Below are 22,519 nucleotides of genomic sequence, written 5' to 3' on the forward strand. Positions count from 1 at the left end.
TCCCCACACATTTTTGAAGCCACCTTTTATATTAGGTAAAAAACAAACAAACTGCTCCTCTGGTAGTTTCACAAGATTATATGTATCTATGTAGGATAGATTTTATATCAATATTTAAAATTTTTTATTTTATATTATTTTTTAACATCAATAATTAAACATTTTTTCCTCAAAAGTTTTTCTAGATAAAATTGTAACCTTTAAAGATGTTTAACCTTTATAAATATTTAAATGTGGGAGAAATATAGTTATAGCTTGTGGCCTCATTCCATTTTCCTTTAAAATTTAAATAGAAAAAAGCTTTAAGATGCAATAAATATCATTTAAAATTCTAAGTCACATTTCTCCTGAAAGGTTGAACTCATAGCATTCATTATGTGTTCATCAGTCATAATCACAAACACTTAATTTATTTTTGTGAAATGTTAACAAGTTCAAACAAAAATAAAATGCTGGCAAAGACATTCCTGGATATGCCTGGGGTAAAATTAAGAGAAGTTCAAGCCATCTACTAGAACTTGTCTATTGGTCCTTCTGGCTTATACTATTTTTGTTTTTTAGGGGGAGAGAGGGGGAGAGGGGGAGGGGGAAGAGGGAGAGAGGGTTAGGGGGAGAGGGGGAAGAGGGAGAGAGGGAGAGGGATAGGGAGAGAGAGGGAGGGAGGGGGAGCTGGCTTATACTTTTGTATTTGTTTATATATATTTTCTAGTGTTGTTAGCTGCCTCCTCTTCAATGTGAAGAAAGCATCTTTTTTTAGCCTCTGTAGAGAGAATATGATACGGGAAGCTATGCCAACAGCACTTCAAATACCAGTAGGGTCACCCCTGTGACCAGGTTTCATTTAACAAAGCTTTCAGACTAAGAACAGACTAAGGAGGAGGAAAAGGTGGTTCACTTGTGAAAAATTAGCAATTGAAATAACAGTGGAACATTGTCTGAAATAGTGTCAGAAGAGAAGCCTGAGGTGGGAAGGAACTCAAAATGCTTCTTCAAAGTAGAATCAACTTTAATGACAAGGAAGGAAGTTGTCAAAAATTAAATGGAAAGCGGAAAGATCACTATCCTAGATGTTAGTGGACTGAGAAGGACAGGTATTTAATTGGATAATCATATAGTTTACAATGTCAGGAATGACAAATTCAAGGGGAATGGCGATGTGTTTATCATCAAAAAGTACGTTGCAAGATCTACCTTGAACTGTAATACTGCGATACGATATTTTATGCACATAAGTCTAGTTAATACAACTAGTATCCAGATATACTGTACAACTACTGAAGCCAATGATGAACAAATTGAAGAATCCTACCTAATTCATCAGTGTGAAAATGATCAAATGCAGGGACAAAGGAACAAGTGAACTAAAATCGATGGAGAGAAAGGCGTAGGATGTCTAGTGGGGCTTAATCAACCGAGAGGAATTACTGAAACCTGAATGAAGGCTGAACAATGATAGTGGAATAAGAGGAAAGTAAAAGAAAATAGAGTAAAGAACTAGGAGGCAAGTGGCATTTATATATGTATGTATATATATAGACATGTACATATGTAAATATATTTACATATAATGATAGAGAAATACATCTATGTACTTATATTTATATGTGTTAACTACTGTTTTCCCTGAAAATAAAACACTATCTTATATTTATTTTTCCTCAAGAAGACACACTATGGCATATTTTCAGGGGATGTCTTATTTTTATTGAGTATTAAGTATGGTACAACAATCTGCATTTATTCAAATAGAATGAAGTCGTCGTCTTCTGGCAGCCACAGCTTATTTCTTGCCACTGAGGACACACACTACCTAAAGGAGAACGCTCTGCTCCCCACTTCACTGAGACCTTTACTTTCACTTTCTATGTCTCCCCCTGTGCCTCAGCTTGCAGCAGGTACAACACAGGGGGAGCTGACCTTGTCACAATGGGGCAGATGAGGAGGGCTGCCCGTCTTCATTATTGCTCCACACAGTGCGCTGCAGAGCCATGCCTATCACTGTCTTATCCTGCTACGGCTTATTTATGGGTATGTCTTATTTTGGGGGAAATACGGTATTATATAAGTATTACGGTAGCAGGTGGACATTGGGCCTTGATTCAAGTACTCCCTCAAAGCAAGAACACTTTGTTCTATTAACCTGGCATTCTGTGAAGCTCTCCTTCTTGACACGATCACTGAAGGCAAAATGGGTGCATAAGCAAATGTGGTGAAGAAAGCATTGGAGTCTTACAGGCTTGAAGATAAACAAGGGGCCATCTAGTTGAAAAGCAACCAAGCCCACATGGACGAAGCACACCAGCCTGTGATATCATGAGGTGTTGATGGGATCATGTATCAGAACAAAAAATCATATCAAAGTGAACAAGGGGTGTATGTAGGATGGACACCAAAAGCCCATCTGTAGACAATTTGACATTCCCTTACAGAAAGGTCACAAGGAAGAGACGAGTCATTGAGGGTATAGTGTAGCACCAATGAAACATACAACTTTCATCTAGTTCTTTAATGCTTCTCCTTCTCCACTGCCATGACCTCAATTCTGCCTTACAAATTTGACTAGACCAGAGCATATACACGGGTACAGATAAGAGCTGGAAACACAGGGAATCCAGGACAGATAAACCCCTCAGGACCAAGAATGAGAATAGATATACCAGGAGGATAAGGATAAAGTGGGGAGAGAGAGGGGGAATCAATCACAATGATCGACATATAACACCCCCCCCAGGGAGATTAACAACAGAATGTGGGTGAAGGGAGATAGGGGACAATGATATGAAATAATAATATTTTATAATTTATCAAAGGTTTGTGAGGGAGGGAAAAAATGAGGAGCTGATATCAAGGGCTTAGGTAGAAAGAAAATGTTTTGAAAATGACGATGGCAACATATGTACAAATGTGTGCTTGACACAATGGATGGATGTATGGATTGTGACATGAGCTTTAAAAGCCTCCAATAAAATGATTTAATAATTAAAAAAAGGAATCGATCAAATGTGCACTAAAGATATATTGATATCTATTGGTGATTAGAATGCAAAAGTTGGAAACAATGAGGAAGTATCAATAATTGGAATATAAGGTCTTGGTGATAGAAGTAAAGCTGGGTTTTACATGATAGAATTTTATAAGATCAATGACTTCATTGCAAATACCCATTTTTAACAACATAAACAATGACTATACACATGGACCTCTTGAGATGAAATACACAGCAATTAAATGTATTATAACCTGGGAAGAGACAAATAGAGAAGCTCAACATCACCAGCAAAAACAAGGGCAGGGGCTGACTGTGGAACAGATAAAATATTGCTCCTTTGGAAGTTCAGTTTGAAGTTGAAAAAAATTAAAACAAGTGCACAAGAGCAAAAATCTGACCTTGAGTTCAGCGTACCTGAATTTAGAGACCATTTCAAGAACAGATTTGCCACACTACATCACACATGAAGAAAGACGAAAGGGGATGTCAGAAGAGACTTGTTGCTGAACATAGAAGAGTAAGGTAAAGAGAAGAAATGAGGAAGTGAAAAAGGTGAACACAATTTCAAAGGGCAACTCAAGGAAACAAAGTAAGGCATTGTAATGAAATGTGCGAAGACCTTAAGTTAGTAAACCCAAAGGACAAGGGCTGAAGAAAGTGCGAGCCCGTGTGATACTATTGCAGGATCCTAAGGACAAAATATTGCTCTGGACATGTTACCAGGTGGGGCTATTTTCTGGAAAAGGGTATGCAGTAAGAGGAGAGTGAGACGAGGAAGACCCTCCACAGATGGACTGACACAGTGGCTGCAGCAGCACACTCGCGCATAACTGTGAGGAGCGCAGATTGGGTACTGTCATTCTCTTTCAGGACGGGCTTGCACTAGGCGCCACAGCTGCCTCGATGGCGCCTAGCCAGGCCAACACTGCGCACAGTTCCTCGTGGGCTTGTAATTTAAAATTTAACTTTATGTATTTTTCTACTGCTGTTTTCAATGTGCAGAAAGGTCCTTTATTAGCATAGATTGCCTGCATGGAGAAGTAAACTCCAAAGCAAGACTGTCAAATCCTAGTCACCATTATTCTCTGAATACCTAGTAGATAACCCAAACAAAACTAGTTACCATGGAGCTGATTTGGACGGCTGGCAAACCCCATGTGCATCAGAGCAGAACTGTACTCTAGAGGGGTTTTATTTTACTTTTCCAGAAACATGAATTTACACGAGCCATTTAATGACCCTACTTACATTTTCCACAAATCACGTAACTATTCTTACTCTCTTCTTCTGAATTCTTCCTCCATAAATAAGGTCATTGTCTCCTAAGTTCCTTTAGTAATCTCTTGAGTTATTTTTATCAATTTGATCCCACGTGGCTCATTCCATAGGTTTTTCGATAGCCAATTTTTTAAAATTTATTTTTTAAAATAAATCATTTTATTGGGGCTCATACAACTCTTATCACAATCCATACATACATCAATTGAGTAAAGTACCCATATACATTTGTTGCCCTCATCATTCTCAAAATTCGCCTTCCACTTGGGTTCCTGGGATCAGCTCATTTTCCTTTTCTCCCTCCCCTCCTCCCTCATGAACCCTTAACAATTTATAAATTATTGTTTTACCTTACACTGCCCGGCGTCTCCCCTCACCCACCTTCCCATTGCCCATCTCCCAGAAAGGAGGTTACACACAGATCTCCAAATCGGTTCCCCCTTTCTATACCCCCCCTTCCCTCCCGGTGTCGCCACTCTCACCGCTGGTCCTGAGGGGTTCGTCCGTCCTAGAGTCCCTGTGTTTCCAGATCCCAAGTATACCGCTGTGCATTCTCTGGTCTAACCAGATCCGCAAGGTAGAATTGGGATCATGAAATTGGGGGGGGAGAAAGCATCCAAGAACTAGAGAAAGGTTTGGTTTCATTGCTGCTACACTGAACCCTGAGTGACTCATATCCTCCCCACACCCCTCTGCAAGGGATGTCCAGCTGCCTACAGATGGGCATTGGGTCCCTATTATGCACTCCCCTCATTCACAATGATGTGATTTCCCCCCAACCCCAGCCTTTGTTTTTTGTAACCTGGTCCCCTTGGCCCTTCATGATAACACATACTGGTGTGCTGCTTCCATGTGGACTTTGTTGCTTCTGGGCTTGATGGCCGTTTGTTTACTTTCAAGCCTTTAAGTTCCCAGACGCTGTATCTCTCAATAGCCAATCACCATCAGCCTTCTTCACCACACTTACTTATGCACACATTCTTCTTTAGCATTTATGTGAGGAAGGCGATCACACAATGATGGTTTTTGTTCTTTGGTGTCTGCTACATGGTCTGTTCAACACCTTGTATTCACTTATATTGACGGCACTTGAGACAGTGGGGGATGTGCAACTGAGCTGACCCCACCACACTGAGGCAAACACTGGGGGCGTGCAATGGAGCAGTGGGGGAAGCAGAACAAGGAGATCCCGAGGGAGTATAAAGGATGGACTTTGGGGCCAGGACGTGGCACCCCACCAGACTCATCCGAAAACACTCCTAAAGGCCGGAAAACACTCCTAAAGGCCAACAAACAGACCTCGAACTCCAACAGAATTTTTTTTTCTGTCTTTTTGTTTTGGTCTTCTTTTTTCTCTTTTAAATTTTGTATGTCAGTGGCTTTTTTGTCTGTCAGTGTGTCGGTGTTGCTGCTGTCGATGCCATGTTCTTATGTGCCACTTGGGTGCTGTCAAAGCCATCTGCATTTGTATGCACATATCACTATAACTGCAGGTTCACCTAGATAAGATAGGCTGGACCATCAATGTGAGAAGAAAATAACGGGACCAATGGTCCTGGAGGGACATGAGAGTGTGGGAGGTAGGGGAAGGAAGGAGGTGTTGGCCAACACAGGGAAAAGTGAAGATCAAGTGGTTCAAAAGCAGTGCCAGGGAGGGGATGGGAGGACTGGTAGGGAGTGACCAAGGGCAAGGTAACTGAGAGGAATTACTGAAACCACAATGAAGGCTGAACATGGTAGTGGGACGGGAGGAAAGCGTAAGGAAATAGAGGAAAGTAGTAGGAAGCAAATGGCATACAGAGAAGCCTAAATACAAACATGTACATATGTAAATATATTTATGATTATGGGAGAAATAGACCTATGTGCATATATTTATAGGTTCAGTAGTAGGGTAGCAGGTGGACACTGGGCCTCCTCGCGCACATTCCCTTAATACAATAGCACCTTGCCCAGCTAAACGGTCATTCCATGATACCCACCTTCCCGACATGATCACTGAAGACAGACATGTGCATAAGCAAACGTGGTGAAGAAAGCTGATGGTGCCCGGCTACCAAAAAGATATAGCGTCTGCGGTCTTAAAGGCAAACAAGCGGCCATCTAGCTCGGAAGCAACAAAGTCCACAGAGAAGAAGCACACAGCCTAAGTCAATACAAGGTGTTCAATAGCCAATGTTATATTGGAAGCAGCTTGTCAGATTTGACCCACAATGGCTCGAGATAAATGGAAGCTCAAACGTTCATTTAGCAGCTGACTATGTGAACCACCAAGGAATTCCTATCTAGTAGACAGAGGGGAGATATTTTTAAAAGTCTTGCTATGTGACTCAGAACAAGTGCAAGAGGTCACTTTTATCGGGAGTCTTTCTGCACCACTGTTCTCTTCTGATAGCTGGAGTCGTCCACTACCCTTGTGGGTGAGTTTTTTCCTCCTCCTCCTTACATTGGTTCTGGTAGACTAGAAGGCACACAGCAGATGGGTTGAAAACTTCTGGAAATGGAGAGGTCATTATTAGTTGATGCTACTTCTGTGCATTCTGACCAGTGTTAAAGAAAAAGAGGACCGAGAAATGGTTGTTCCTATTGTTAATTGAAGAAAAAATATAACTGTTTCAGATATGGCTAGAATGTACCTTCTCTTCAATATTTGTCAGAAAGGACCACTCAATTTCTAATGGTGACGGTGCTGACTGTTCATAAGCATGTCCGTGAGCTAACTGTGAAATGCATGGAGCCACTGTAAACCAGTGGTGTGTCATCATTCCTTTCTACGATGTGACATGTTTTAGAGTAGCTTTCTTGCCCCACCAAGGCCTAGGGTAATGCCTGAAGATTTTCAGAATAGAGGCCTAGCTAGAAAGTAAATAAGCAAACAAACAAAAACTCCACCTGAAAAAGAACATTGCCATTGATTACAACTTGTGGTGACTCCTTGTTACAGAGAACTGCTCCACACAGTTTCTTGGCTGTAATTTTGTGGAATCCATTGCTAGGTCTTGTGGATTGAATTATGCTCCCCCAGATATGTATTGTAATTCTTAACCCTTGTACCTAATGGCACAATGTTTAAAGCATTCAGCTGTGGAAGAAAAATGTGGTAACCAGCTTCCATAAAGATTTATAGGCTGGGAAACAGTATGTGGCAACTCTGTTCTAGAATGGTGACTCATATAAGGGTCGCTATGAGTTGGAATCTATGCTAGTAATGTTTTTTTTGGGGGGGTGTCAAGGAGGAGGGAGGCATATCTATGGTTAATGAGGAAGTATTAAAGTAAGGTGGATTTGATCATCAGTGTTAATTTTTTTTTGAGATATGTAAGAGCAAATTAAATATGCAAACAAAAACAGAGAAAAAGTTAAGAAAAGATTGTGAGAGTGCTTGTGAGTAAGTGGGGGTGGGCATGGGGATATGGGGGAAATGGGACGGAGCCAGAGAGGGATGACAGAAAGAGAGGGAAGGAGGGGGTAAGAAATGAGGAAGAGACCTCTCCTAGGTTGGTACCCTGAATTCAAGTTTCAGCCTCCTAAACGTTTGCTTGTTAAAGCCACCTACCTGTTATAGCAGAACTAGATGACTAAGACAGACTTTGCCACTAGGTGGCTTCAAGCCTTGAACATTTAGGTTAGCAAACCAAACTCATTGCCTTTGAGTTGATTCCAAGTCAATAGCGACCCTATAAGAAATACAGAGTAGATTTGCCCCTGTTGGTTTCTGAGATTTTAAATCTTTACAGGAGCAGACAACCTCATCTTTCTTCCATGGAGCAGCTGCCATATTCAAATTACTCACTTTGTTAAGCACAGCGTGCAGTTAGCCGCATGCATAACCGGCTTTGCCACCAGTCCCCTTGTTCAGGTTAGCAGTAGAGTGTGGAAGTCATTTGCACTACCCAGGGACCTTTCATGGAACACAGGTAGCAGTTTATGTCGACCTTCAATATTTTTAAAGCCATAAACTCAAACTTCAGATAAAACTAGAAAGTAGAATGATTGCCTTGAATCCCTAAAATAATACTTTAGAGAACAATATTCCTTTAAAAATAAAATAGGTTAAAAAATAAAATAAAATATGTAAGTGTTCATTTAAACAATGTAAAAGTACTACAAAGCAACACACATATTATGTAGTCATTTTCAGGGGGGATTTCTATTCAAACAAAAAACAAAATCCCCCAAACATGCAAATATTTATATAGGGCTTACCACCTGCCATGGATCTGTGGGAGGTATAAATGGTTAATGCACTCAGCGACTGCTAACTAAAAGGTTAGAAGTTTAAATCCACCCAGGTCCTCTTCCAAGAGTTTTGAAAATATTAACTAATCTAACCCAGTGAGGTAGGGTTCACGGTTTTCTAGAATACAACTGAGAAACAAGGGGTGTAGGAGACATTCAAACCACATCAGTCTGGTTCCAAGGCTTATGGTTCTATGCTATGTTGCCAAATACGATACATTAATGATAAGAGAGAAAAAATTCCACATTCATGTTTGTGAGACCTCCCATGTCAAACTTTCTCAGACCCTTTCCACTTCCTTTCTAGAAGGAATGCTATCCCTCCCCCTCTGTCCTGAAGCTTCTACTTGTAAATGCCATTATTAAAGGATCTACAGACATAAACGTACCGTCTCCTGTCGGCCAATTTTGGCTTTGTCAATGTTCTTCTGTAGGTTTGCGTGCTTTTGTCTTCCCTCAGACAACTAGAACATGAAAAACAAGTTCAGATCAACTTAACAGACCAAAAAGTGAAGACTGTATTGAAAGCATCTGTCATTTAAAAACAAAGAAGACAAAGCAACCAGGGGACCATCAATTATTAGGGACAGTAAAATGAGTTTTAGGGAAGACTGAAAAACAAGTTAAAACACCATTCCTTCTTTTTTTTTTTTTTTTAACATTTTATTAGGGACTCCAACAACTCTTACCACAATCCATACATATACATACATCAATTGTACAAAGCACACCCATACACTCCCTGTCCCAATCACTCTCAAGGCACTTGCTCTTCACCTAAGCCCCTTGCATAAGGTCCTCCTTTTTTTTCCCCCCTCCCTCCCTTTTCCCCCACCATTCCTTCTTACTTACAGCAAAATGGACAGGCTTTAATTTTTTCCCTAGTCTTCTAGTCTCCATTGATCAGGCTCCCAACCCCATCTCCATACACTCTCAGGCCTACTATTATCTAGTTTGAAATAGACCATAAAAAGATGTTAAATTTATGCTTTATATATTTACTCTTCAAATTTCAGTTCATTCTGACTAATGTCTTTTCAAAATACCCCATGCTGGTATTGTTTTGTAGACTTGTGCGTTTGTGACATTTCACTAATAGAGTCAATAATGGGACCATCACTTATTATTTTTAAATGAACTACTTTATGAGAAACTGTATATATGATAGGCTAAGTTTAAAGAGAAGAAAAAATCTGTTAGCTGTATTTGAAAAGTGGTCAGCGAAAGGATTATATCCAGTTTAGCAAGTAACTACCGTAAGTCATGTGGTGATGGATTAAATAATACCAAGAGAGCAGAGAAAGGGAATATTTATTAGCCTGTGCTGGACACAAACAAAAAAATTACTGATTAGTTTCTGAAAATTGTTTCTGTTTCTCAATTTAATTAACTTCATCTGGGCCCATGACTAAATAAATAACAACAGGATATTCCCAATCTTTTTCTATGAACTAACTAGACATTCAGATTCACATGATTTACTAATAGTTAAACATTTCAGATTCATGGTTAGGAATATGCCTTCTTAAAACATATCCCATATACATTCCAACTCCTGAGTTACAAATATTTAGAAAATAAGTGGCTGGATAAATGTATTCTCTTTTTGGTTTATTATATAAGAAACTGACTTGACAATGAGACCCAGGGATACATACAATAAATAGATCATCTTTTTGGGACCCATGGAACATATATAGTGCCTACCAAAATTTTTCACCTGAGGGCTAATGGGAAACATATATCCCACTTTCAGTGCATGCTTCCTTCTGTTGGGGGCCTGTATAACAAATGAATCTGATATATGTGTCTCATTAATTCTCTCAGGACCCATATGACCTCAAATTGTTTTTTGCTTTTCATTTCATGTAAAATGCATTTAATTGCTGGAAACACAGTTTCAACAAAAAATTCAAAGCAGAAAATAGTCTGGTCTTGGAAGGGTTAAAAAAGTTTTTTTGTTTTTTAAGGGTAATACAATACCTTTTAAAACTTAGCAACTTTGTCTTTAAAACATCTTCCCAACAGAGCAGCAAGTGAAGCAAAGCAATGACGTCCCTGGGGAATACCAAAAATAGACGCTGGGGCCAGGGTGTGGCACCCCATCAGACTGGACCAAGAAAACACTCCTAAAGGTCAACAAACAGACCTTGAATTATTTATAGGCTTCTCTTTTTTTGTCTTTGGTTTTTCTTGTTGTTTTGTTTTGTCTTGTTTTTTTTAAAAAACAATTTATTAGGGGCTCATACAACTCTTATCACAGTCCATACATATACATACATCAATTGTATAAAGCACATCTGTACATTCTTTGCCCTAATCATTTTCTTTTTATTTTCTCCTCTTTTCTCTTTTTACATTTTATTAGGGAGTCATACAACTCTTATCACAATCCATCCATATACATACATCAATTGTATAAAGCACATCCATATATTCCCTGCCCCAATCATTCTCAAAGCATTTGCTCTCCACTTAAGCCCTTTGCATCAGGTCCCCCTCCCCCCCTCCCTCATGTGCCCTTGGTAATTTATACATCGTTATTTTGTCATATCTTGCCCTATCCGGAGTCTCCCTTCCCCCCCTTCTCTTCCGTCCCTCTCCCAGGGAGGAGGTCACATGTGGATCCTTGTAATCAGTTCCCTTTCCAACCCACTCACCCTCCACTCTCCCAGCATCGCCCCTCACACCCTTGGTCCTGAAGGTATCATCCACCCTGGATTCCCTGTGCCTCCAGCCCTCATATGTACCAGTGTACAACCTCTGCCCTATCCAGCCCTGCAAGCTAGAATTCGGATCATGGTAGTTGGGGGGAGGAAGCATCCAGGATCTGGGGGAAAGCTATGTTCTTCATTGGTACTACATCGCACCCTGACTGACCCATCTCCTCTCCTAAACCCCTCTATGAGGGGATCTCCATTGGCCGACACTTGGGCCTTGGGTCTCCACTCTGCACTTCCCCCTTCATTCAATATGGTATACGCGCGCGCGCGCACACACACACATAGATATATCTTTTTTTTTTTCATGGTGCCTTATACCTGGTCCCTTTGGCACCTCGTGATGGCACTGGCCGGTGTGCTTCTTCCATGTGGGCTTTTTTGCTTCTGAGCTAGATGGCCGCTTGTTCACCTTCAAGCCTTTAAGAACCCAGACACTATCTCTTTTGATAGCCGGGCACCATCAGCTTTCTTCACCACATTTGCTTATGCACCCATTTGTCTTCAGCGATCCTATCATGGAGGTGTGCAGTCAAGGATATGATTTTTTGTTCTTTGATGCCTGGTAACTGATCTCTTCGGGACCCCTCGATCACAGGCTGGTGTGTTCTTGGTGTGTCTTTGTCTTGTTTTTATGCTTACTATTGTCTCTGTATGTCTATCTAGATAAGATAGGTGGGGCAAACAATCTGGAGGAGAAAACAATGGGATAGACAGTTCAGGGGTGGGGGCACAAGGAAGAGGGGGAGGTGGGGGGGATAGGAACGAGGATGTCAACAAACCAAGGACAAGGGAAACAAGGCATGGTGAGGCTTATCAAGGGCACTGTAGCCAAGAGGAATTACTGAAACCCAAATGACAGCTGAACATGATAGTGGGATAAGGGAAAGTAAAAGGAAATAAGAGGGAAAAAGTAGGAGGCAAAGGACATTTTTAGAGGTCTAAATACAGGCATGTACATATGTAAATATATTTATATATAATGATAGGGAAATAGATCTATGTACATATATTTATATGTTAAGTATTAAGGTAGCAGACAGATATTGGTCCTCTACTTAAGTACTCCCTCAATGCAAGAACACTTTGTTCTAATAATTTGGCATTCTGTGATGCTCACCTTCCCAACAAGATTGCTGAAGACAAAATGGGTGCATAAACAAATGTGAAGAGAGTGGATGGTGCCCGGCTATTGAAAGATATAGCATTTGAGAGTAATGATACCAAGAGGGGAAGGGAAAGGTGTGGTAAGAAAGGGGAAATCAATCACAATGATCTACATATAACCCCCTCCCAGTGGGATGGGCAACAGAAAAGTGGGTAAGGGAGATAGCGGCGATGTAAGACATGAAAAAAATTATAAATTATCAAGGGTTCATGAGGAAGGGGAAAAATGAGCTAATACCAAGGGCTCAAGTAGAAAGAAAATGTTTTGAAAATGATTATGGCAACATATGTACAAATGTGCTTGACACAATGGATGGATGCATGCATTTCGATAAAAGCTGAAAGAGCCCACAATAAAATGATTTTAAAAGAACACCCCAAAACACCTTCTACTTCCCAGTAGGCATAAAGGGAACATTGTAAACTTTCCTTCAGTGGTTCTCTGGTTCTAATCCTGAGCACAGGATCTAAGGTTAGGCCAGCTACCACCATCATCAAACCAGTTACACCTCTTTTTATAAGCAATTCTCTTCCTGAGTTAAAAAAAAAGTTTTAAAAAACTCTGCAGTGAATTTACAAGTCAAAATAATGCACCGAGATCCTTAGTTTAGCAAAGAGGGGCTGATATGTTATACAAGAGTTTTCATCTATAAAATGCAGTCGTTTTAAAAATATTGACATTTTACGCTGAAGGACCGACCTGAAATAATTAGTAAAGTAGTAATAGACCTAAAAGACCAGACCCACTGCCACTGAATTTATTTTGACTCACAGAGACCCTTTGGGAAGAACTGCCTGCCCCATAGGTTTTTGGAGACTATAAATCTTAATGGGGCAGACTGCCTCAGTTTCCTTCCAAAGTGACTGATGGGTTTAAATATTCAACCTGTGGTTAGCAGGCCAATGTCTAACTCACTGCCATCGAGTTGATGCCGACTCATATGATATTACAGGACAGGGTAGAACTGTCACGGTGGGTTTTTACTCTAGCTCTTTACAGGAGTAGAAAGCCCTTTCTCCAGAGTAGCTGGTGGGTAGTTTTAACCTGCTGACCTTGTGATTAGCAGCCCAATGTGTAACCACAGTGCCACCAGGGATCCTTAAATTAACATTTACATTAATGGGAGAGGATGTTTTCAATTAAAAACAACAACAAAAAAACCCCAACGCACAGATGCAACATTCTTATCCAGTTAAAAAAAGGTTTTAAACATAACCAGACAAGTAGATGTTTTCTAAAATGTTAGTAACTGTATAAAACTCAGTCATTTATTACTATATCTTAATTATGTTACTACAAAATGGCTTTCAAGTACTGTATTCAGTTATAATTTACAATTTAAAAGCATTTGAAAAGAGCTCAATCAAAAAACTCTTGAGTCTGAATATATTCATGTACTCTGAATGTGGAACACTAAATTCTTGATTTGTCACTTTAAGTGGCTTTGTAATGGAAAGAAACAGAAATCGAAGGGACGTTCCTGCTAATAACAGTCAGCACCAAAATAATGTGGCCTAAGTCGATAGTGATGTGTTCTTGTGTCTTAGCTAAAATCTCAACAACTGGATCCAACGATATGCACCTCTTGTGAAGCACCCTAGGGGACCAGCTGCTCCGTAGAAGAAACATAGCGCCCCCCTGGATGTTCCCAAGACTTTAACTGCTTATAGGAGTAAAAAGCCTATTCTTTCTCTGGTACAGCTGCTGGTGGTTTCGAACTGCCGACCAGGCAGATTGCAGTCCAACTTGTAATCACTACAATCACCAGGGCTCCCCACTGTAGAAGCAAGAAAAGGCTTTACAGCCTCAGAAACGCTATATAGCAGGAGTGGGGAACCTTGTCTTCTGCCCAGGGCCATATGGATATTTATAAAATCATTTATAGGCCACACTGATCAAACATTTAATTAATTCAGCCCTAATGTGATGCCTGAAATGGCTTCTCTTTGGATGGTTAGCTGATATAGACGATATCATGGGTCTTATGCCCAGAGAGCTGAACGTCCCTCTCTCCTACCATCTAGGGTCACTATGAGTTGGAAGGACTTGGATGGTAGAGGAGCTGGGTTAGAATCACCTGGGAGGCTTGTTCAACCATGGGTTTCTAGGCCTCATATCAAGAATTTTTGAATAGTCAGTTTGGAGTGGGGCCCAAGAATGTGCATTTCTAACATGTTCTGGTGTGATGCTGAAGCTGCTAATTGAGACAGCACACTTTGGAGGGTTACTGCTCTCACTAAAAAGCTGTTTTCTGCTGTAAAAGAGCTTACTAAAATCTAAGGAGGAACATTATCTACCTCATCAACAAAAATGAGCTAATGCTATTTATTCCTATCTAAACAACTGCCCCTCACCCCCCCCCAAAACCCTTATTATTTGTCTTTAAATACATAAGTTTACATTTGCAGAAAGAAAAGGGAACAACACCCTGTATTTTTAAAAAGGTCCTCACTACATGCTGTAGGATTTCAACTCTGCACCATTCTGGAAGAGGCAAAACTATTACAAATGGAGGGGGCAGGATGAAGAGGTGGAGCCCAGGGCTCTTAGTGTGCAGTGAAATGATTCTGTAGTCGACGGTAACTGTGGGAATGAGGTCTTATGCATGTGTCAGAACTTAGCAGGGCAGTACAACACAAAAAGTGACCTTTATTTTCAGCTCTAACACCTGGACCATAGGATGTTCCAGATGTTACTAGAAGATACAATGCGAGGGGCAGGGAGTAGAGTGGATACTGGAATTCTGTACTTTCGGTACCATTTTTCTGTAACTCATATACGGCTCAACGCAAGATATCCTATACCTGAAAAGAAGTATTCACCATAAGATACTCTTTAAGAGCAAACTTTCCTGATAATTTCTATGCCATAAAACTAGAACCAACTACATTCTACAGTAAATCCACTGGCAGCTTTCACTAGAGCAAACAATAAGTAGACAGCCAGTAACTCAGAACAGCAACAGCAAAGCCATTTGTAACTCAGAAAAGCAACTTTAGACATGAGGGTCTGGCTCAATGCTTCCCTTTAATGCATTCCAAGCCACTTACAGGATCGCTTGGGCTTGAGAAACACAATGCCAATGTTTCCTAAAGGCTTAATTTATTGCCTGAAGGAAGTGCCTATTCAGAAGAGGAACAGAAAGATTGATTCAAGCTGCCGGGGGTAGTAGTTCTAATTTGCCTCTTTTTAGAATTAAAAAAAAAATCATAGTAGGGAAGAATATATTTTTCCAAGTAAGAACATCAAAGGCCAGAGGGCAGGCAAAAGATACCAGCAAAAGCGAAACAAGATCATTCTACTAAAAAAAAAAGGAAGATCAAGCTGCTGCGTTTTCAAAATTATGTACTGTATTATGGAAAAGAGGGGCTCTATATTTTCTTCCCCTTACCAATAAAAAATCCCTTAAAAGCCAGAATTACCTACTTTAAATCTATTAAAAAACTTAAAAAAATGTTTTCCTGTAGGAGATCCAGAATAGGCAGATATATAGACAGTTAACTGTATTAATGATTCCTTTGTGGTCATATAGTGAGATTGGAGGGGGGGCAGGGGGATGGGGAACTGATAACAATGAGTAGAAGAAAATGCTCTAAAATTGTGTTGATCAATGATTGTATAACTTCTTAAGATGACTGGACTATTGAATCGTATGATACGTGAATTATATGCGAATAAAACTGTTTAAAATTCTTTTTAGGGTACCTACAGCTTAGAGATGTGGACCTTTTAAGTCAGTATTTCCATGCAGGAAACAATGAACATTGTAAAGATATATATAAATGATAAAGGTAGGAGCACAATAAACAGCAGAGAAGTGGTATGGATATATGAAAATTATTCAGCCAAAGGAAAGGTTTTCAAATAAACTTTAGTGATACTGGAAAATACAGACAGAAGGGAGGCATGCTCATGAAACAGCTGCAAACCAAGTTATCTATAAACTGACATCCCATCTATGATTTAAAAAACAAACATAATACTGCACAACATTTAAGAGCTGGTTATCTCTGTATTGTGCTTTGGTTTTCTATGTAGTAAACAAAAACAAAAAAATCAAACTCACTGCCCGGAGTCAATGGTGACCCCCATAGTAACCCTATAGGGCAGGGTAGAATTGTCCCTGTGAGTTTCCATATTAACATCCTTTACCCATTGTAAGTCATACACGAATCCATTCTCAAAAGATGAACACACAGCACATTCTTATTTAGACCAAAATAGTAACAACGCAGAAGTATTTAAACATAACAGCTCACATGCTTGTCTGCTAACAAAGATTTTGGAAGTTTGAGTGCGCCCTAAGACACCTTGGGAGAAAGGCCAAGCGATCTTCTTCAGAAAAATCTGCCATTGAGAACCCTCCAAAGCACAGTTCTGATTAGCTGCACACGGGGTGGCCATAAGTTGGAGCAGAATCCGTACCAACAGATTTTATTATACATCCTTGCTGTGCTTAGCTACCGAAAGTCCTCTTTCACCTCTCCATTTCCCATGCTCCCCCCTCTTGAGGGGGACTCCTAGTCTCCTGTGGCTCCTCCGGTCCTGTTTCTTTGCTAGATCTTCATGAACACATCAGTAGGAGTGGATTATCCTTTATACAAGATTCTATAACTTCCTCTTTCCAGGGAAAATAGTATATATACATAGGTCTATTCCATTTTTCATTAATATCTATCAACTACTTGATACCTCATTCTTCTGTTAAAAGCTATTTTTCATTTGCTCCAATACCCCATGTCATTGACATGTATGTGATGGTTAGGGATTATGTCAACTAGACACGTCTAGGTAAGGGGGGTAGAGGAACTCAACACACAAACCACACTGCAGCCTAATGACACCTACATGTCATAAGCCATTTGTTGAAGAAAGATGGACGAGAGCTGAATCCTCTTTGTCCCCTCACCTGCTAGAGCTGGATCTTGCCTGGTTCCCCAATTTCCTGCCGTATTGCCTGCTGATCTCAGGAGCCTTCAATAAAACGACCTGTGCTGGTGGATTCATTCGGCCAGCTTTGGAATTCCACATCCACCAGCTTGTGCTGCTGTTGTCTTTGCTTTGTCATCCTGCTTCTTGTTTATCAGCTTCCACAATTCAGGAGAAGCCTGATTTGAACCAGACTGCACTTACCTATGTGGACAACTATGCAAGCATTTCTTGATAGGAATCTCTTTCTATATACAACACATACAAGTATGGCTGGTTTCGTTTCTCTAGAGAACTCAGTCTAAGGCAATGCACAAGTATCTTTATAAAATAGGTTAGAAGTAGACTTGCTGGATCAAAGAATATTAACACTTTCAAAACTTAACTTTGACTACATCAAGAGGCTAATTTTCTGCAACTTTCCCCCACAGTGGGTATTACTAATATAAAAGATTAAATCTGATGAAAATTACATACAAATAATTAATTTTAATTTGATTATTGAACTAGTATCTTTCCTGACTAGATGTTTATCCTGTATATTTCCTGTAATTTATTTAACTTATTATTTTATTGTTCAGTGTATAATTTTCTTACATACCGAGGAAATGTTCTTATGAAGTAGATGGTAAGGCTTTGCTATAAATGTTTACTTTTTAACTTATGTTCACTTTCAGTGTTAAAGGCTTTTTGTATTTTATGCAAACTCATCAGTCCTTTATGGCTTCTAGGATCTGTCTTGTTTAACAAAGCTTTCCATATTTCAATATTTATTAATATTTATCAATATTACTTCAGAGCAGTATTTTGATGCTTGGTGCTTTAAGAGATGGTTATTTTAGATTTGGTATCAGAGAGGGCTTAACTTTCATTTCTTTCAGATGGACATGCTGTTACCCTTATAATTCAGACTAGCCTCCTTCTCTTAAGGAGCCCTGATGACACTGTGGGTTAGGCATGAGGCTAACTCACGAAAGGAAGAGGAGGCTCTGATAAAAATGTACATCTGGAAACCCTATATACAGTCACTATGAGTCAGAATTGAGAACAGACTTGATGGCAGTCAATTTGTTTTTTCCTAATTGTTCCCTCCATTTAGTTGATAGAGAAATGATATGGCATCTTGATAAAGAAGTAAATAAATAAAATATGGGCTTGCGATGGCTTTTCTATACTGCTCCATTTACCTGTTGGTCTGTTCCTACTCCAACAGTAAGTTCTAATTACTATAGCACTGTGTTAGTCAGGGTTGACTAGAAAACAAATTCACAGACAGTCATATGCGTATAAGAAAGAGCTTTAAATAGAAGAGCAATTGAATACTGAGAAAATATCCCAGGCCAGTCCAGAACAAGTCCACAAGTCCGATATTAGCCTATATGTCCAATACCAATCTATAAATTCCTCTTCAGAATCATAAAACACATGTAATGACGCTGAATGCAGCAAGGTCACAGGCCAGTGGGTGGAAAGTCTTGTGGATCCAGTGGCGGTGTAAACATCTTAGCGCTGGCGTGGGTCTCCATGTGGTTCTTTCAGCTCTAGGGCTCTAGCCTAGCTCCACGTGTCTTGTCATCAGAAATATCAAACACAGAGTGTCTGTCCCGCCTCCAGCAAGCTGTTTAGCTCCACAGTGCCTCCAAATGAGGTCTTCAAGCAACAATGTGATTGACATGTTAAACAGTACCCCTTCACTCTTAATAGTCTCAAATTGGCACCAGGTAATGTAATTACCACAAGCACTAATTCTCTTGTTTTCTAACAGGATCAACCCACTCATTCATTTCAAAGACTTGCTTGGTCCTTCTTGCAATTTCTCTGCCACAGAAAGCTGGGAATCATTCATAAAAATTTATGATTTTGGCTGCCATGACATTTGTTTTATTGACATTTCTACAACTGAATCTACCATCTCTGAATACGCTCCATTTATTGAAGAGTTCCTTCGTGTCCTTCAGTAGACATTTGTGATTTTCTTCCTGTTTGCTTTCGGTACGTGGAGGGGCTGGAAATGACCCCAGAGCGGAGGTTTTCAATACACGGGATGCTCTTAGCCCCATTAACTGATTTCAAGTGTGGAATGAATTCTAATGCAACCAAAGTGTTTGGTTCAATGTGTTGTGGGAAACAAACCTGCCTTCCCCACTGGACTCTAACCTACAGTTACAAGGAAGCAAACAGCCCCAATTAGTGCTGGCTGTCATCCTGTAAGCACGAAGCAAGCCAACCACAGGACACAGGTAGAAAGGCAAGACCAGGGAAATGTAGAGAAATGGCATCAGAATCTTGATTACATCATGCCTAAGGCATACTTTGCCCTGAGATATTTTATTTTTTAATGAGTCATTAAATCAATGCTCCTTATCATTTAAGCCATGCAAATTTGGGTTTTTGGCCCTACTCCACTAAACATTCCCCCACCACACCAAACCATTTTATTAGGAGCTAATAAAAAAAAGTTCAATCACATCAAACAGAATTATACAGTTGCTACCACAACCAGTTTCAAAACAGCATCTTTCTTCATAAATTCCTTGATATCAACTCCCCCTTTACCTTACACCCTTCCTCACTGTACCCCCAGTAACCCTTACTTTACTTGTCTCTGGTAAGTTCATCAATCCTGGGTTACATATACCAAAAAAACATATTCAAGAGGGCTACCCTTAATGACAAAATACATCAGAGGTAACCCCCAATATGAAAACACACACACACACACACACACACAACCCCCAATATGAAAACACACACGCACACACACACACACAGAGAAAACGTTGAAAACCACATCAGGCCCAATGTGTATGGGGGGGGGGAATCAACGGACAAGGTTTTAACCAGGTTTATCATTTTGATCAAATCTTATCATTTTGATCTCCTAGAGTCATCTTTCCAAAGAAACCAGTTTCTTCTTATCCCCCCATTATGAATACAGGGATATCACTGGAGGCTTATTTCCTGTGTAGAACTCACAAATGTATCTTGTGCTTCCACTGTCATCCATAGCCTTCTGCACATCAGACTCTCAGAATTTAAGCTGAATCTATCCACAAGTGCTTTTGAACTGCTCCGATGTGCTGAAGCTCTGACAACAGCCCCTCTGATACAGCCTGCTCTGCTAGGAGCCTGTGAAAAGCCTAAGCGTGCGGGGGATAATGCAATGTGTGCTGGAAAGCCTTTATTTACTGTTCATTATGCAGACAGTTACAATATTACTGAGTGACAGCCCTTCAGTAAGGGAGAGCTTAGCAAGTAGGAAACACTCAGTTTTTTTAAAATTTGTTTTCCTTCTGGTTAAGACTGTGCTCATTAAAAGGCCAGCTTTCTGTGAACCAAGTAAACATATCCCAAACTGAAAAACCACACTTAATGCAATCGAGTCGATTCTGACTCACAGTGACCTCAGAGTAGACAGGCCTTTATAGGTTTCCAAGGCCGTAAACATGGGAGCAGAAAATCTCATTTTTCTCCTGTCAAGCTGCTGGTAACTTTGAACTGGCTGCATGGCAGCCCAATGTATAACCCACGATGCCGCCAGGGCTCCTCAGTAAAGATAGAGTAGAGCATATCTCACTTAAACAGGAGATCAAATAGCCAGCATTCCATCCTGAGCGAGCACATTTACCAAACAAGAGCACCAGGAATCCTACAAAATGGGCCTACGTTGTAAAGTATCACAATCTAACCATGAAAGCAACATATAAAGTTAAAGGTACTCAATAAGTGCATACCAGAGAACAAAACACACACAACCTCCACTAATGTATATTCACATTTAAAACAAAATCTGAAGATAAGTTCAAAATCACGAATTACATACAATGTAAGGAAACTAACTGGCAGGCAACAGTGCAGCTGCCAGCAAATGAAATGAATATCCCATCCCCTCAAGCAGAAGTACTACAAATATATTAAATATTGCTAAATTAATAAAAGAAATGAGCAACTAAACAAAGTGCAAAAAGATAACAGCAGGTGGATTTGAAAATCAACTATAGTTATATTGGGAGAAAATCACTTAGAAAACAAAAATAGTCCAGAGATGTTGATGCTATTTTAGTGGCCATCAAATTCACCCCCACTCACGACGGCCCCAGTGTCCTGAGTGAAATGGCTCCCGCATTTTCAAGGCTGTGACCCTTGGAATCAGACTGCCAGGTGCCTTCTGGGCGGGTTCAAACTTCTGGAAGAATGAACGAATCTGTCTCCGAGGAAGTACAGCCAGAATGCTCTTGAGAAGGGAAGATGGTGAGGCTTCTCAGGCACTTGGGACATGGTATTAGGAGGGAGAATGACATCATGTTTGGTAAGTGGAGCAAAGAAGAGGAAGACCATCGGTGAGTGGACTGACACAAGGGCTGCAAGAATGGACTCAAACATAACCATAACTGTGAGCATGGCACAGGTCTGGACAGTGGTTTGTTTTGCTGTGCAGTCACTTGATGGGCCCTAACAGCAGCAGCAATTTTCGCAGTCTCTAAAAGGTTTGAACTGAGTTGCCTAACTGGATATAGAGAAGCTGTTCCAAATGGCTAACTCATCTTCAGGAAACTGAATAAAACAAAACAACACAACACAACAAGAAAAAACAACCAACCTAACTCAATACCATCAAGTCAGTTCTGACGCATAGTGGACACTTTGGGAATTAAAAATGCCTACTGTGAGCCAGGAAAATGAGAGCTAAGTTCAGCGGAGCAGATGAGCAAAACCAGGGCATCCTCTAGTCAGAATGTAAGTGTGAGTGGAACTGACAAGGCAAGGACATGAAAATACATGCAGACTGGAAATGGTATTCCTTTTGGAAAAACATTCTTAAATGTTCATGTCACATGTAATCACAAGCTATTCCCCATAATGCCAGGTGACCCCATATAAACTGGAAGCCGGATGTAACAGTTTTAAATAAGCACTGTTATTTTCTTAATCACTTTACCAGGGGCTCATACAACTCTTTTTACAATCCATACATATATCATTTGTGTCCAGCACATTCATATATATGTTGCCATCATCCTTCTCAAAACACCTGCTTTCTACTTGAGCCCTTGGTTGATCAGCTCCTCATTTTCCCTCTCCCTCCCCGCTCCCACCTCCCCCTTGATAATTTATAAATAATTATTATTTTATCATATTTTACACCATCCGACATCTTCCTCACCCAGTTCTCCGCTATCCGTCCTCCAGGGAGGA

The 22,519-nt window shown here is 40.2% G+C and overlaps 1 protein-coding gene across 2 annotated transcripts in view; it reads right to left on the bottom strand.

The window, feature by feature from the left end:
* MND1 (meiotic nuclear divisions 1) overlaps nucleotides 1–22,519 on the bottom strand; it is a 69,421-nt gene that overhangs the window by 15,604 nt on the left and 31,298 nt on the right. For both annotated transcript variants that reach the window (XM_075544794.1, XM_075544795.1), the window contains exon 5: nucleotides 8,896–8,970. In XM_075544794.1, the coding sequence (XP_075400909.1) occupies nucleotides 8,896–8,970 (75 nt within the window). The remainder of the gene's footprint in view (nucleotides 1–8,895; nucleotides 8,971–22,519) is intronic.

The sequence above is a fragment of the Tenrec ecaudatus genome, chromosome 3 (assembly GCF_050624435.1).
Source record: "Tenrec ecaudatus isolate mTenEca1 chromosome 3, mTenEca1.hap1, whole genome shotgun sequence".
In the NCBI taxonomy this organism is placed as follows: Eukaryota; Metazoa; Chordata; class Mammalia; order Afrosoricida; family Tenrecidae; genus Tenrec; species Tenrec ecaudatus.